General features: G+C 45.4%; 1 protein-coding gene across 3 annotated transcripts in view; it reads right to left on the minus strand.

The window, feature by feature from the left end:
- Positions 1–17,844, minus strand: part of PSD3 (pleckstrin and Sec7 domain containing 3) — a 112,740-nt gene that overhangs the window by 48,399 nt on the left and 46,497 nt on the right. For all 3 annotated transcript variants that reach the window (XM_048291696.1, XM_048291698.1, XM_048291699.1), the window contains 3 exons: positions 13,665–13,777; positions 10,756–10,814; positions 7,062–7,151 (listed from right to left, as the gene is read on the minus strand). In XM_048291696.1, coding sequence (XP_048147653.1) covers positions 7,062–7,151; positions 10,756–10,814; positions 13,665–13,777 — 262 coding nt within the window. The remainder of the gene's footprint in view (positions 1–7,061; positions 7,152–10,755; positions 10,815–13,664; positions 13,778–17,844) is intronic.

A 17,844-nucleotide genomic window follows, 5' to 3' on the forward strand; every position in this document is an offset into this window, starting at 1 on the left:
GACCACAGGTTTAATGAAAACAAGCCATTGGATAACAACAGGGATGCAAAGAAATCCTGCACCCTGTTATGCTGATTAGCACTGCAAGTGAAGAGATGCCTTTAGCCATCCTTATGTTCCTTGCAGCAGATCTGAAAACAGCTGTTTCACAGACTAGCTGTTCTACTTCCTGGCAAAGCACTATAGTATCCAAGGGAAATAGCTCCTCCTCTTGAATTCCTCCTTTTAGGAATTATCATCTGGTGCCAACAGAGCTCACAGAAATTAAGTGAGCCATATAGTAGGCACCAACTAACACAGACCACCAAGTTCCTTAAGTTAAAGCTGTCAAATGTAGCAATAGAAAACAACAGCACTTCAAACAAATCCATAAAAGCATCAAACCCCTAAAATTCTGCATAGCTGTGACAGAAACCCACAGGAAAGTGATTCAAGAACTGCTGCAAAGCCTACAAACCATCTCAGATCAGCTGCAAACAATCTCTGCCTCTGTCCCTTCAGTGAGGTGAGCATGCTTAGAGTCAACACCACTGAAATAAACCCCTCACCATTCCCCTAGAGATCCGCATTAAAAACAAAAACATGAACAAACAAACAAAAGAAACCCGACCCAAACCAAACCAAAACCAATCACCCTCCAAGGCTTCTTACAAACATCAAACACAACAAAAAGCAAAAGGGGAAAAGGAAGAGGAGGACAAGGAAATGGCAGGGGAGTGGTGAGGAAGTGGGGGAAGGAAGGAAAAGGGCAAAAGGAAGGGGGAGAAGGGGGAGAAGTGGGAGAAGAGTGGGAGAGGAAGGAAACTGAGGCCACTCTGAGATCCACACAGGTTTCAAGTGGCTGCCACCTGTGGCTGTAGGCATTGCAGTGAAAGGAGGAAAAACAGGCATAGCCTTCGACATCCCTTTTCTCCACAATTCCATCTGCCAATGGAGTCATGTCCAGCTATCTTGCACCAAAAGCAGATGAAATCCTTTCTACATCTCATGACACATTCCAGAACCCATCTGTCAACAGGACAGAAAACTGGTGCCTTAGATTTGCCCCACTTTTGTACAAGGATCTTGTGAATACTTATTAATCCAAGAAAGCAACCTCAGAGGAAACTAAATATTCCATTTAACATCACAGGAAAGGAGAAAAAAAAAATCTAAATTTAAGGACTAGCCTAATGCTCTTGTTTGACAGAAAACAGTGTAACTGGGTCAGAGAGAGAAGAGTCCAATGTTATTTGGAAAGTGTAGTGACAAACAGAAGGAAAGAATAACAAAGATTTATACAGCAATATAAATATAAAGGTGGCGGAAGGAATGTTCTCTCTTCTTTTTTTTTTTTTTTTAATATGGTATAAATTATATTCCTACTTCTCCTTCCCTTGAGATGCAGCACAGAACTTAAATTTCAAGCAGATCAGTGGGTGGAAGATCAAAGAATGTTTTTCAGAATTTGTTGTCTACCTACATGGAGGTGGGAGTAATATGTCATAGGGACCAAAATGTATGTGTGACATTGTATTAGAGATTTCCCAGCCTGAAAAGAGCCCAAAATCCCTATTTTGAAGTGGCAAAGTGCATCATTCCTGGAGACTACCAGTCTGTATCCTCCACACTTGACAGCTGACATTCATCCTTGGGAGCTGCTATGCATTTCAGTTACAGTGGGAGACAAGTGACAGCCTTGGCTATCTGACAGGCTGGAGAAGCCAAACATCAAATAATTCCCTTGTCTGATCAACCTGAACAAGACACTAGAGAGCTTGCCTCCACGGATGAAAATTAACCCCCCAAACATTCATTATGAATCTGGTATTGAGCCACATAATTGCAGCCAGTAGTAATGGAAATTCTTAGCTGACTCTGCTTGGGTTTCATTCCTTGCTGACACAAAAGCCCGGTAGGCTAGGTGAGATCTTTTGAGTAACAATTGGAAAGTAAAGAGGTGAAAGGTTGAAGGAGCAAAAATAATTCAGAGAAATGTGATTGTGAAAGCAGAAACAGGTCCATCCTGAAATCCAGCCTGCCTCCTAATAAGATAAGCAATCCCTAGTACCACCCCTGGACTTTTGCAGAGCAATCCTTATTCTTGGATCACCTTTACAAAATTTTATATTTTAAGCCTTGTTTAAAGTTCTGATTTGCCTGCTCAGAGACACAGTTGGTATTAGGCTCTTGCTATTATGAGGCTTTCTTCAACTCAGTATCTGGGTTTATTTGACTTGAGAAAAAAATACATAGATTACAGATTTTTCTTTTTATATGCATTGAATTAAGTTCCTGAAATGCAAAACAAAAATATATTTGCATTTCAGCAGGGCAGGAAGGTGTCAGGAATCTATGTAATTCGAAGGACACAAAGCAAAACACACACCATCATAACCTGGTCCAATTCATAGTTCTGCACATGCATGCTTTAAGTGGGTATTACTCTTGAATAGGACAAATGACAACACCCAAAAACCTCTAAGCTGAAGGAAACAAAGGTTATCATGGCAGGAAGGTTCGCAGCAAGGATGGGGAGGAGTAAAGGCAAGCTGGGTGTTCCCTCCAGTCACTATAGATCTGTGGCTCCTCAGAGAGGGAAAGTAAAGTATGCTCTCACAAACAACTATTTAAGACAAGGATTAATGATTTTGTCCTGCATTCCCTGACTTTTATACTGCCAGATTAGACTCTGTTGTCTCCTAGCAGCTGAAAGGGGCCTTCGGTAACAGATCTTCCATTTCATACAGATAAGAAATAGCCCAGAAATACTATTTCCAACGGAAGTATTGTTAAGAGGATAAACTTTATTTTGGGGAAGAAAAAAGGAGGCAGAGCTCTGTGTTATTCAGTTGAGCAAAGACACTTGGTCCTCTCCCTCCTCTGCCCACTGCTGCAGGGTGTTACAGCAGCCAATGCAGTCCTCCTGGGGCCATTTTGGCATGCTGTCACATGCTCTCATCTCTCCAATTCCATTAGGTTTCCCTCGAAGGTGGAAATTTCTTGCCAAAAAACCACAAAACGGATGAAGTACGGAGACTGCTGATGAGAGCAATTAGGGCGTACACAGCAGTCCAATTAGTGTGAGTTCCTCTCTGTAAAGGCGGGGCTGAGGGTGTGCAGGGAGAAGTTATCCACCTGATGCTCATTCTCTTCTCTCCGCTAAATACCTGAAATGATTGGAATGGATGAAGTAAGATGCCAGTAATTGTCTTTAAATTGAGTGTTTGCTTTGGAGGGCTTTCAAAGGGAATTAAAAGAAGAGAGGGAGAGAGAGAGAAGGCAGAAAGACAGTGGCAAAAAAACCCCTTAATTAAAGTGCAGGGAACTGATAGCAATATGAGATAAATCCTACTTCACAGCTTCTACAGGAAATTGTATATCCCAGGAATCCTGATCAAGAATTCAGATTGTTTAGGAAATTAAGGAGGATTGGTTCTTCAGAACAGTTCAGCACCAGCAACTCCAAGTTAATTTGGTCACTTCATTACAGTGTTTCTGCAGGAGATAAGGCCTACCCAAAAAACCAGCCTTTGAGAAAAAGCAGATCTTTTATGCAGGATTGGCATTTTATCTCCATCAGCAGCCCCTGACAGGATGACTCTAGCCAAGTCCCTAGAGAGCATCAAGTACCTCAGCATGATGGAGGTTCCCAGAGAGTACAATGGGTCAGTGAAGAGCTACCACCTCCTGCCAGAAGACTTCCCCACATCCAGTGTTCATGTCACAGGGCAGCACTACCACCAGTCAGCCCATGTCAGCGGTTGGGTAATGCCCCTGATTCCACGAATGAGGTGTCTTGGACACTGTAATTGCAGAGGACATTTACTTATGCAGAACAGGTGGTACTTTGCACACAGCCTAACAACAGAGTACCCCTTCCAGAACACTGCCTAACAAAAGCAGGGATCCATTTCCTCAGTGATGCCCTCTTGCAGGCTCTCTGTGGACCACAGAAGACATTTTCTCTCCTTACATATGAAAGGCCTTGTTACTGCCACCTTCCTGGAGTGGACTCCCACACACCTTGTCTCAAGATGGCAAGAGGAAAACATAGTGGCCAGCACCATACCAGCACTTTATTTGTGGGGACCACACTGCCTGCAGGAATTGAAGGAAGAATGTATGGCCAAAGTTAGGCTGTTTCCAAGCGAATCTCCTTCTCATTCCAGAAAATCTTGTGAAGTCCAGCTTTGAAGAAGGCTATGGTCACACAATACAATTCCCTAGCATATCACTGTGAAGATGGTATCACTACAGCGTGTTAAGCTGGTGTGAGCACATGAGAAAGAAACCACTCCTACACTGTAATGAGGTTCTTGACGCTGCCAAAATGTCAGACTGATTTTGTTCTCTTTCCAAGGAAGGAGATTCTAGCCATGGCTTCTCTTTCTACATATACATATATAGATAGATAGATATATGATGAATACATGAATACAAGCAGACCCCATGGGGAGAAGTGCACTTTTAATCACAGTTTGGCACACTTGCCTTTACAGGTTCCAACTTTAAAAGCAACCTCAGATCTGACTAAAGGAGTGAAGAAAAAGGAAAGGCAATGAATCCTTGTGCAGATTGGTGTACAAAAGCAAAACTCCTCTCAGGTTTAAATGAACAGACAGCAAGATACAAGGTGAGCAAGATCATATTAGCATTTCTCATTTCTACTTTCACACCACAGTGAAATATCTGTTCTCAAAGCACAACTAGTGACACACAGAGAATCAGGTTGTGAAGACCTTGTGGTTTTTACCAAAAGTGTTCTCATTGTTGGAAAAAAACTTAATAAAAGTTAGCTCCCCCACAGAGGTGGAAAGAAAGAACTAACTTGATCTGATGTCCCAAGTTTTCTGAGACTGGTCACACGGAAGTGTGTCCCTCCTCACATGTTGATGTATGGCCCTTGGTGTGCTATTTTCCTACCCAGACAAAACACTCAGGGCCACACTCTGCACTCAGGGTGAAGGGATTGACTGAAGACAACGTTTGACTGATGCCTGTCAGTCAGCTGTCCTGGATAAGCCCAAGCATTTGCATTTGCACCCCTGAATCTGGGAACTGGATCCACAGAAAATGCTGCACAGAGCTTCACAAGCCCTGGATAAACACTCAACTCTCCCTGGCCCTCCTTCTCCTCCACCACTGCTCAGCTTTGCTCAGGCTCAGCAGAGTTGCAGAGCTTCATACAGGGATGCAGCAAGGCCACAAGGAGAACACGGGGAGCCTGCAGAGGCAGAAAAGCCCACTCGCTTCACCACAGGTCTGCATTACTCACCAGTGGGTGCTCAGGACCTCACTCCCAAAGGGACACACTGCCACCCTGTGGAAACCGCTCTTCCTCTCCCAGGCGGCTGAGCAAGGATGCAGGGAGAAGGCTCCGCAGCCTCACTGATGCTCAGTGGCTACACTGCTAATGCAGCAGCAAGCCACACACACTTTGGTGCTGTGGAGCAGCGCGCTGTGGATTTAATTTACTGAGATAAATGCAAAATTAATTTCCACTAAGTCTTTGTAATCGCACATTTAGTGGCAGCATGGCTGCTGTGAACACAGTAGTTCACACACAATCACTCTACCCACTCCACTACCCTCCACTGATAAATGAAAAAACAAGGGTCAGTTCATTAAATCTTCAGACAAGCCAGATGAGAAACCAAAGCTAGGCGCCACCTCTGTCCCCAAGACATCAAGGCAGCACACAGAAAAGTGCAGAAAGCCTTAAGCGAAGTGGGACAGCAACACTGAACTTCTTCCGTCTGTCTACATCCAAAAAATCCTGAGCCCTGGTATTTGCTTTGGGTGAACAGTCAGACATCCCTAGCATTAGCAGGTGAGCACTGAACACCAAGGTACAGCCCCAACTGCATAATTCTGTAAGCATGAAAACAAACAGCAGGTGAGCACCAGTGGAAGTCTCTTGTCAGTACACTTAGAAGGTTATTTAAACACAATCTGGAGATCAATTTATTCAGTAACGGCTGTAATTAGCCTGCAAATTAATCTCAACATATCTCTCTATGGCAAACTGAGAAATGAGATTCCTTGGGGGAAAAAAAATTTTAAGTGTGGCTGCTGACAGATGAATACTCTGTATACAGATTCAAAAATTAAAGACATTAAAATAAAGGGGGGGTTGAGTTTATATTTCCAACTGCTTAGTAAGAACTGAGGCAGGAGGGCCCAACAAAGAGCTCCCTGAAGAGGCTGAAGAAAATGAAGATATTACCAAGACTAGAAGACAAACTCTGCCCCATTCACCTATGCAGGTACATCTGTATTTCACAATGGGCCTGACACAAAACCCACAGAAGAGATGGCAACTCATTTGGTTTACTTCAATAGGCATTGGGTCAGCACTCAGATGCACCAGCTTCTTATTTTTATTTCCACTACAACAAAATGAATAAATTATGAACTCCAGTGTATGTACATCTGTCTTCATTCAAAGTGCTGTTTCACGCTAGCAATCAGACAAAAAAAAAGTGAAACATTCTCATTATTATTGACAATAAAACAAGGTTTGTCCTGCTCAGCCTCTTCCCGCATTTTTCAGATTTAACTCCTGGCACAAACTTAATGAACAAAAGCTGAAGCAATGCAGCCTGTGCCAGACAGCACATTATAATCTGAAATTACATCTCCAGCTCTAATCTGAATACCCCAGAGCACCTTTGATGAAAAAACACACACGCCTTCCAGATAGTACACAGAGATCAGACTTAGCCCTTATGTATTCGCAGGCAGAGCCAACTGGCTGCTTCTGTCCACTGTAATCAGGAGACAGCACTCTGGGTTGGCATAGCCACAGGAGTTTACAAGGCCCACAGCTCTGGGGCCAGACCTGCTGCAGCTCAGTCTCACCCCTCTGTGCTGCAGAGAGTCTCCTTCACTATCAAATCAAGGCAAGAGGGAAAACAACAGAATAAACACTGTATATATTATGTATGCTCTGGGAGAAGAAATGTGCCCATCACTTGTCATGTTTGACAATTAAGATTCAGAAAATGCAAGATGGGTGTCCTGTTTTGAACCATCCTTCAGAAAAAAATGAAATCCACATTCTGCAGTTAATTCCTTACCTTCAAGAGCCCTCTTGGGAAGTCTTTGCCATCGTTCATCCCCTGGAGGTTAGCAACGAACTCTTGGCAGGTCATCTTTTTCCCAATGTTCTGAAAGGGATGTCAGAGAAACACAGCATCATATTCCTGCTGCTTTCCAAAATAACAGGAATGAGCAACATCAAATTAAATACATCTTCCTGCTCTCCTTTAAGCCCAAGGTAGGCAGCAATAAGAAAGCATTCATGAAATTACTCATAGATGAGCATCCTTGTATGCATATAGCTAGAAAAGGGAAGGTGCCTTTGCACCCAAAGGCCCACACACACCCCCAAAATACCCCAGCTTAATGCCAGGGGTAATGAACAGGACAGTGATGAAACTCTCTGGTATCTGCCTGGTGCCTTATATCCCCATGTCTCCAAACTTTACCCATCTCTGACGGGAAAGCTCTACTTGAATCTGCTGTGGGCACAAGGAAACATGTGACTGAGGCCCCTTCCAAACACTTCTCTTAAAATTTGCAATGCTCCCTTTCAGTGGCAACTGCCCTGAGTTGGAGTGCGATGCCCAGGAGTGGCCATTACCTTTTCTGATTCAGAGGCTGAGGCTGCTTGGACATTTCCATAGGCTTGCTCTCTTTTCTCTCTCTTCCTGTCTAAGTCTCAGACTGTAAGTTGCCCAAACAAGCCACAAATGGGAAAGGAACAGTTATGTCCCTGTAGGAGCCAAACTACATCCAGATGCCTGAGGCTGCCCTAAACTACTCTTGAATGCTAGTCTCCATCATCCCTCAGAGGAAGTGTCTGTACTTGGTCCCCCAGGTGCTAAAAGTCCCCTGCTTCACATGTGGGAACCTTGTGAGTGGGCAGCAATTACAACTCTGCACTGATGAAAAAGGACACCAAAGAATCCGAGGAAAGGAAATCAGCCTGAGATGAGCTGTGAAATATGGTAAAGACAGAGGGAAAAATGGGGCTCTGTGATGGTCATGGTATCTTTGAGGATGGCACCACTGTCAGTCAGGAGATGGAGGTGAAGACAACTTCTCCACTATCAGGACATGCTTTGTCTGCAGAAATACAGCAGAAGAGCTCTGTGTGAGCTTTGTCTTGGGCTAGGAGCAGGAGCCCAAATTAACACAGGAGCCGAAGAAAGGCCACCAGTTGGTAATACAGATCATTTGATGTTAAGAGTTACATGATAGCACATCCTATATTTCCCTTCCATAATGTATCATCAGGAAAGATGGAAAACCACCAAATCTTGACCATCAGCCTCACCTAGCCAATAAGGAAGATCTCATAGCCTGCAGCCTGCACAAAGCCACAGAAAGAAGGCAAGCAGTAACCCTGGAACAATGCATGACTTCCCACAACAGGATGGCTCCTGACAACACAGGCTGGCTGTAACCCTGCCTCTCTGCTTGCAAAGCTTATAGAACACAGCTCATAACTTCAGTCTTTAGGTGCAGGCTGAAGCTGGTCTACTAGACTTGCAGGTACTTTCCTTTCTCACTGCAACTTCAGCCTGCTTCCACTTGTTTCTTCCACACAACAGTTTGCAGCTTCCCCATGCTGACCAAAACCAACAGCAATGTGGCAATGGAGACAAATGGCTGTTCTGCCACAGGACAAAAGCTAGTATCTCCATACAGTGCCACAGAGGCTCCAGAAGATGTGCCTGGTGGTCTAGAGCTACCTCAAAACTCTCTAGCACCAGAGTGGGTGATGGCCTCCGTGCAGAGAAGCAAGCATGCATCTCCAAGACACACCTAGCAAAAATTGTTTAGTTACAAATAGAACAAAGTGTGGCAAGACAGGGAAAATAGAGGGGATAAGTAAGAGTTCGTCTACAAGAGTTAAAGGCAAGTGTGAACCGAAGGCAGAGCAGCTGCATTACAGCCCTACAAGCAGTGGAGCTTATTGTGAAATAGAAGTGTCTGTGCTTATGATCAGTATGTCAGTAACAAATAGAGCTCAGTGTAGACAAGCCCTGTGACTCATTTGCTTCCTGCTCTAGCAGAATCCTGGTAAGGATGGGGCAAAGCACTATCTTTGTTAGGAAACAGGCAATTAGGCATATCGGCAAGGGCTGCATTCCAAGTCAAAAACACTGAACTTACCACCTATGTGGAAAAATGCAAAGCAGTAAGAGGAAAACCAAAATTACAGGAAATCAGAGGGGTTGGAGGGAACATGATGACACACCCATGGACATAATATGAACAGTCTGGCAAATACTACAGCTGCATATACATAACAACACACTGTCAACTGCCAGTGGGATGAGCCTCCAAAGTTACACAGTGCAACAACCAGAGTTGGCAGCAGCAGTGACGGGACAGTGCCAGATCATTTACTCCAGTACTTCTGAAGACAGTAGGGCCCACTAAAGCACTGCAGCTGTCAGGCTGATGCGTGACCATTTGGTTTCCCTCCCTGGACTGTGAGGCCAGGCGGACTGGAAAGCAGGAACCCCAGGCTGCTCATCGCTCTGGGGAGTGGGATGCCTGTGCAGAAAGACTCAGGTGTGCTCAAGAGAAGCCATGTGTGCTAAGAGACAAACTGAGGCACATTCTTGCACCCCCAATCACCCTCACAAGTGACTGACACACCATTCAGTAGGGAAGGCTAAGCCTACAGAGAAAAAAATTCTTCACAACTCCCTTTCCTCTCCTGCTTCCACAACCTTCAGACAAAGGCATTCAATTAACGGGAGGTAGGTCTCAAAACTCCTAGTGAATACGCAAGTCTTGGTTCTATTACCCACACCCACAGGGGCTGAGCAGCCCTTTTAGACAGACCCAGGGTGCCTCCATGTCCTGCTGCCTGACCCAGCACCCTCAATGTGTAGAAGTTCCCAAGGGATACCCTCCTGGAAGAGCTCTTGCAAGTGCAGTGGATGGCCAGAGAGAAGCCCTGGATCCACCTGACTGAAGCCACTGCTTTTGCACACTATCATGTCATGCTCCCTGTGTTTTTACCCGCTCCATCCTAACCCCAGGGCAGAGGAAGCCTCCCATCAGCACGGGAATACCTTGCATAGCAGGTGTATTGCACCATGGGTGCTGAAATATCCATCCCTAAGGCTGCTGGCACCCTGCAGCAGCGTGACTAAGAGGACTCAAACCAGAATGCTATTTCCCCTGGGCAGGCAGTGGGTAGAGGTGTGCAGTGCAGGAACACATGGCTGCCACTCAGCATGCCCACGTGCCCCTTTCCACTCTCTTGGCTCTGAGTACACCCATGATTTATCTGTGCAAAACTCTGGTTCCACCAGGTCTGCCCCCTGCAACTGGATGCCTGCAAACATCACTTTCCCTTTGTGACCTTTCCCAAACTTCTTCACCTCCTGTCTTTATTCTGCCTTCCCACATGTTTATACATATTGTAAAGGGGAAGCTAATTCCAAGCACAGCTTCCTAGTCAGGGCCTGCTGCAGAAAGGATGGTAAGCAAACCAGAAAGATGGGCCTGAGGACAAGGAGTATGCTCAGGCATTATGGCAAAGCCAGGTAGAATGCCAGCTTACACATGACTGATCAAGGCATGCTGGAAAGGTCCATCCAGGACAACAGCCTGGGAGTGCAGCCTTCTCACTGCTTGATGTCTGCAGGGGCTTTAGAAGAAGGCCACCAGAACAGGGACTGCCAGAAAACCACCCCATCCCAGCATGGTGTGGATAGAAGTCTACACAAATCTGTGCATACTCACATGGCCATGCAGGTCTGTGTTAAGCAGCATCATGGCACACGTGAGACAGTGAACTCCATCTGCAGAAAGAGACATAACCAGAGTCACATGCAAAACCACATATGGACCTTTAAGAAGCTGAAACTGAGCCTCGTAGACTAATTGAGTCTGTTCCTTTTATAAGAATCTATTTAATCAAGAAATACACATAATTAAATAAATGAACAATGAGGTCATCACACAGCTGCCAAACCAGAATTGTCTCTCTTTTATCTTTTAGTAACTGTCAAAACTGTCTTGCAGCACCCACGGATGAAGCAAACAAGACAGGAAATCATGCTATCACTCTTAGCTTGCTAATACCAATACCACAGTCTGAATGAACACCTTCTTCATTTACTTCAATGCAGAAAGGGAAAAGTAAAATACATTCATTCTTGTGTCAAGAGTGGGTACAGCAGGGTATTCTGTTTTTCTTCCCCCCGTCTCAGTCCTCATTCAGAGCTGAATTAGACTTAATTTTGGAGAAGCACAGTCAGTTATTTATGCTGCCTTGGCTCCATGTTGGGTAGAGAGGACTCCAGGGGTTTCTAAGCCTGTGGCCAAGGCCCACAGCAATAAGTCAGATTCATAGAACCAGAGAATACAGTTAGTTGGAAAGTCTGAGAGACTGAAGGTCTGAGAAAAGAATTATTACTGACTCAAAACAACTGCTATGTGTGTGTAGAGGGAGTAGCTCTGAAAAAAATGGGATGGTGCACTGCTCCACATGCCACCCCCCTCTGGAGCCTCTAGTCCAGAACTTCCACCAATTCCTGGCACACTGAAAGCAATGCCCAACACCCTGCCCTGGAGCCCCAGTCAAGCCCCGGGGTGGCCAGATGACTGGAAGCCTCCGATGGGGGTTGCTTGCCACAGGAGGCCAGAGCAGACCCCAGGATGTGTGATTGTGTCCCCATTGTATTTGGATTTTATGGAAGCTGAAACCACCAAGGTCCAGGGCAGTAGCTATATCTTGGTTTTCTCTCTTTCTTTCATCTCTTCTTTTCTACATGTAATTTCCATTTTCTGAAATATGGGTAATTAAGGTTGGATGAGTAAAGTTTGCTAAGTCATGCTCTGTGAAATGCCTTCTTTTTATTGAATGTTTGTTTTAAATTTTTCCAGTTTCCTGATCTTCTAAGGTTTGCTAGGAAAGTTTGGTTTTGAACATCCTGGGAACTTTGTCAAGTTCTTCTTTGTGCCCACCACAGGGAAAAGTACTAGTACCTTAAGCTCTTTTAAAATAAATTTTTCAAGCAAGTTTAGAAGGCACCCTACAATGATCATGGAGTCCAGCTTCTGGCTCTGCACAGGACATCCCTAACAATCACACCATGTGCTTGAGAGCATTGTCCAAACACTTCTTGAACTCTGTCAGGCTCATGCTGTGACTACTTCCCTGGGAGCCTGTTCCAGTGCTCAACCACCCTCTGGGAGAACCTGATATCCAACCCAAACCTCCCCTGAAACAACTCTAAGCCATTCTCTCTCACCCCTGTCACAGGTCACCACATGATCTCTTCTCCACACTGAAGAGATCACTGTTTGCCCCTCCTCCTCCCCTCATGAGGAAGCTGTAGACTGCAATAAGGTCTCCCCTCAGTCTCCCCCTCTCCAGGCTCAGTAAACTAAGTTATCTCACAGCTCCTCATTTGGCTTCCCCTCTAGACCCTTCTCCATCTTCATATCCCTTTTCTGGATACTTTTTGATAGCTTTGTAACTTTCTTACACTGTGGTGCAATATATATATATATATACATATATACATACATATATATATATACAAAACAGCACCCAGTACTAAGATCCCGGGCAAAGTGTGCAGGATCTAAATGCTTACTCAGGGTCCGAAGTCACAATTTCCCTCTTGCACCCTGGACTAGAGTAAGGCAGCCACATCACCAGGCAAGTCATTATTTCAGTCTGGACATGATGCACATAATTCTACCCGACTGCCTACAGGGTCTTGAAATAAGAAAGGCAATAGGCAGAGGAAAGAGACAGCGCAGGAGCAGATCCTGTCTTACTCTACTCCCCTCCCCTGCAGGACAGCCAGTAAAGCTGAACAGGTACAAAGTGCCCAAACATCATCTCACTGCAACAGGGGTAGGTCACAAAGCAAGGGGTAAGGAAGTGCAATGGTACCTCCACATGTAGCAGCTCTTTCTGACACTTGAAACTAAAGGTACAGCCTAACCCATGATTGCCTTTTTCAACCTCCTCCTTCAGTGTGTGAATAGCGTGTGCTGCAATCACAGGGCCAGGTGGCTCTGCCAGCATGTCTGGCTGAGCACAGCAGTTACGCCACCAGACAGTTTGTCCTCTTCTGCATTCCCAGTTTTCTCAGGTTTGATCTATGTACTTGTTTGTTTCCCTCATCTATTTCCAAGCTGACTGAAAACATTGGCAATGAGGATAACTCTGACTGACGTTAGCCAGTCGAGATGAAACCATGCCAGGGTCTGAATACAGCACCCAAAATTCACCCCCACAACTGGCAAGGACTGGCATGCCTGATGCCAGTGCATGCAGACACAAGCACTGAATGGAGCATGGAAAGCAAACAGCTTCTCTTCCACCTGACATGGGACCTATTCTTGTCCAAATGAATGCAACCAGAGTACAAGTACCACACACCAAAGTCAGCGAGACCAGAAACCACAACTGAGGACATTCATACCTGGAGGTGCTACAACTGAGGATTTATATTGAGGAGGTCTGAACACTTTTCCTGATGAGAGTTTCAATGCTTACTACAGACAGTCTCTAAAGTGTGGTACAGTACTACATAGCTTCATTTTCCAGGCATACACCATAAGTGCTATTGAAGGTGAGAATGAAGGACGACACCACAGAGCAAAGACTCTTGTATCAGAAACAAAGTTACCTTGAGAAGAAATAGTGTTTGGGTTGCACTGGTAGTATCTGCTGGAGAAGTGGATTAAAACTCTCTCTCGCTCCTGAGTTTCTCCAATAAGTGAAAAGGCTTTAAAGAAACTCCTAAAAGAGCAGTGGGGAAAAAAGTGAAATTAAGGTAGTAAATCTCTTTTTGCTTCATACAGTGCACAGAGCAAAGCACACATCACAGCAAGAAGTATGTAAGCACACATCAGACATTCACTTCCAAGGAGCCTTTCTAGGAAACTGGGCTATCATTCCGTGTGCAATTAACTCCAACATTATAGTAAATGAAGGAAGACTTAAATTACCACTGGTCTCAGCCGAAGAATATACAAAATAGTAAGTAATTCCACCATTTGAAAGAGCTGTTCTTACTTTTAAGTATTTTTTTCTTTGGGCAGGGAATTGGAACACATATTCTTTATGCACGACAAGACATCCAGGATGTTCCCTATCGTCTTCTAATTAATTGCCCACCACTCCTGCACCTTTTTTTTAGACTTTACTTCATTGGTATTGCTCTCCAAATCAGACAAGCTACTCCAGGTGCTGAAGTCAAGCAAGTGCACAGCACTCACAGCTAACACCAAATGTGTGGTCACTTATCAGAGTGGCCAGAACCACATCAGTCAGGGAGGAATGTGACTACCCAACCTACAGAAAATATCTGGGCAAGAGGGCAGAAGAGTCGCAACATCTCCCACTGAGCTTCAACAGCAGGAGGAGTAACTTGGCCCTTCTGAGGTTCTTGCTTGTGAGAGCCCAGGGTGCCGGGCTGGTGCACAGCCTGGCACACTCACTGGATATAGCCAGCAAGCCTGTGCAGAGAAGTGGGGAGGACACACATCTTTTTTCCCTTTTATTCTCATAATTGACCATCCCTCCTCTTAACCACATTGCTGTTCTTCCTGACAGAAAAATATGTCTCACAGCCAAAGATGAACTTCTGCATTCATTTATCAGGATGCTTCTAAGAAAATACTGAAACCACAAAATTTCTGGATCTGAAGTAAGAACACATAGAGAATGTGTGTCTAATAGACAGTTTTTAAATATCCCATGAGACTGAAACTAACACCAGATCTGAGAGGCATGGAATATATTGCTGGAACATTCACATCTATCTAGTCTCGATGCATAAACTTTAATTTTTCTCTCTGATGTAAGGTCAGAGACAGGCTGTACTTGCAACAATCTCATACCCTTACAGAGTGTGATCTGCCTGGTAATAACTTAATTTCACACGTAATGTATTGCAAGTAACCCAATTCACAAGTAACTACAAGTGAATCTTCAAAGGGTTTCTCTGTCCTTCCTACTTTGTGTTCCTATCCTGATTCCAGCCAGGACAGGGTTCATTTTTAATATAAGGCCTGATGTTACTTCTGATCCTCTTGAAGGGACCTCTAGATCACATTTACAAGAGGTGAGTAACACATACTATTACCAGAACTACAGACCCCAATCAAGTAGAAGAAAGAGACAATTGGATCTTTTGGACTGTGTGGATCCAGTGCCCTGGCACATCAGACACGCAAGAGTGTAAGGCTTTAATTCACGTGGGCACATGATGTACCCTGATGCCATCAAAATATGCGGGGACAGAAGCCATTTCTTTCTGGGGTTCCAGTGGGATCCCAACAGCTGACTGTACTGGAAGCTGGAGACAGCATGATTGGAAATGAATGGCAAAAGCACCCCATTGTGACTGGCTCAGAGGCCCTGTGCATCCTTAGCATAGGTTACCTCAAAAGAGGGTATTTCAACCTAAAAGAGCTTTTGGGATAGCTGCTGTGGAGACAGGAAATTAGACACCTTGCCTGATGTCTCAGAGGTCCCCCTGTTTTGGGACTGCTGAGGGTCAAAGAACAACAGGTACCAGTTGCTACCACATCGCTGCACCATCAATACTGCACCACCTGGGACTCTGTGACCCCCATCCATGAGATGATTTGTGAACTGGAGAGCCAGGGAGTGGTCAGCAAGACTCATTCACCCTTTACAGTCCTATATGGCTGGTGTGTAAGCCCAGTAGAAAGTGGGGACTGACAGACTGTCATAGCCTGAATGAAGTCACACCACCACTGAGTGCCACTGTGCCCAGCATGCTGGGACTTCAGTACAAGCTGGAGTCCAAAGCAGCGAAGTGGTGCCACTACTGATATTGCTAACATGTTTTTCTCCATCCCTTTAGCAGCAAAGTGCAGGCCACAGTTTGCTTTTATGTGGAGGGGTGGGCCATACACCTGCCACTGACTGCCCCAGGGGTGGAAACAGCCCCACCATTTGCCATGGGCTGATCCAGACTGCACTGGAAAAGGAAGTAAGGAAAAGGGTGAGGTCCTAGAATACTTGCTATATATTGATGACATGATCACGCACGGCAACACAGCAGGAGTTTTTCAGAAAGAGAAGACACTCCAAATCTTCCTGAAGGCCAGTTTTGCCATACAGCAAAGTAAAGTCAAGGGACCTGCCCAGAAAATTCAGTATTTTGGAGTAAAATGGCAAGATGGATGTCATCAGATTTCAATGGACATGGTCAATGGAATAGCTGCTATGTCCCCACCAACTAGCAAGAAGGAAACACAGGTTTTCCTAGGCACGGTGAGTTTTTGAAGGAGGCATATTTCAGATTACAATCAGATTGTAAAACCTCTCTATCATGTGATCCCAAAGAAGAACGATTTCAAGCAGGGTCCTGAACAAAACCAAGATTTTTAACAAATTAAACAGGAGATTGTTCATGCAGTGGCCAGTCAGGACAATACAAAATGTAAAGAATATGTTCCACAGTGCAGCCAGGAAGAATGGTCCTTCCTGGAGTCTCTGGCAATAAGGACACATGGAGACTCGAGAATGACCCCTGGTGTTCTGGAGTTGGGAATACAAACATTCCAACATAACAAGGATCTGAGGCCAGCTACACCCCCACTGAAACAGAGATACTGGCAATTTGTGAAGGGGTTGCAGCTGCCTCAGAAGTGACTGGCACAGATCCTCCTGGTGCCCCAACTGCCAGCGCTGGGCTGGATATTCAAAGGGAAAGTCCCTGCAACACAACAGGCCACTGTGGAGTAACTGGATTTCTCTAACCACACAGTAAGCTTGAATAGGAAACCCCAATCACCCAGCAATCTTGGAAGTCATCACTAACTGGCCTGAAGGTGAAAATTTCAGACCACCATCATCAGAGGAGGAAGAGAAGGTGACAGATGCTGAGGAGGTCCCACCATACAATCAGCTACCTGAAAATGAAAGCAATACCTCTCTTTACTGACAGTTCCTTTTGTATCACAGGGACAAATCAAAAATGGAAAGCGGCTGTATGGAGCCCTCTGTGACGAGTCAGAGAAGGTACTGAAGGACAAGGTGGATCAAGTCCGGTTGCAGAGCTGAAAGCCGTCCAGCTGGCTTTAGGTATCACTGAATGAGAAAAGCAGCCAGCAATCTACCTCTACACTGACTCATGGGTGGTGGCAAATGCTGTGCTGGGGTGGCTGGGCTGACAGAGACAGGTCAGTCGGTAGTACAGAGGGAAACACACCTGGGCTGATGAATCGTGGCAGGAAATTGCTGCCCCGGTAGAGAAGTTGGCTGTAGAAGTACATCATGAGATACACATGTGCCCAAGACTCAGGCTGCTGAAGAACATCGCAACAATGGAGAGGTGGCCAGGCCACCAAGATTAAAGTGTCTCGGGTTAATCTGGACTGGCAACGTACAAGTGAATTATTTCTGGTTCAGTGGGCTCAAGACACCTCAGGTCATCAGAGAAGAGATGCAACACACACGTGGGCTTGTGATCAAGCCACGGACACTGTCTCCCAGTTATCCGTAACTGTGGAACATGAGCTGCAATCAAGCAGGCCAAGCGGGCAAAGCCTCTCTGTTGTGGTGGATGATGGTCGAAACACAAACATGGGGTGGCCTGGCAGATCAGTTACATCACACTGCTGCAAACCCGCCAAGGCAAGCACTATGTGCTTACAGCAGTGGAAAGAACCACTGGATGTCTGGAGACAAACCTCATGCTTCACACCCCTGCCCAGAACACCATCCTGGGCCTTGAGATGCAACTCCTGTGGCAACATGGTGCCCCAGAGAGAACTGAGTCAGAGAGTGGGACTCATTTCAAAAACAGCCCCACAGACACACGGACCAGA

Source organism: Corvus hawaiiensis, chromosome Z (assembly GCF_020740725.1).
Source record: "Corvus hawaiiensis isolate bCorHaw1 chromosome Z, bCorHaw1.pri.cur, whole genome shotgun sequence".
NCBI lineage: Eukaryota > Metazoa > Chordata > Aves > Passeriformes > Corvidae > Corvus > Corvus hawaiiensis.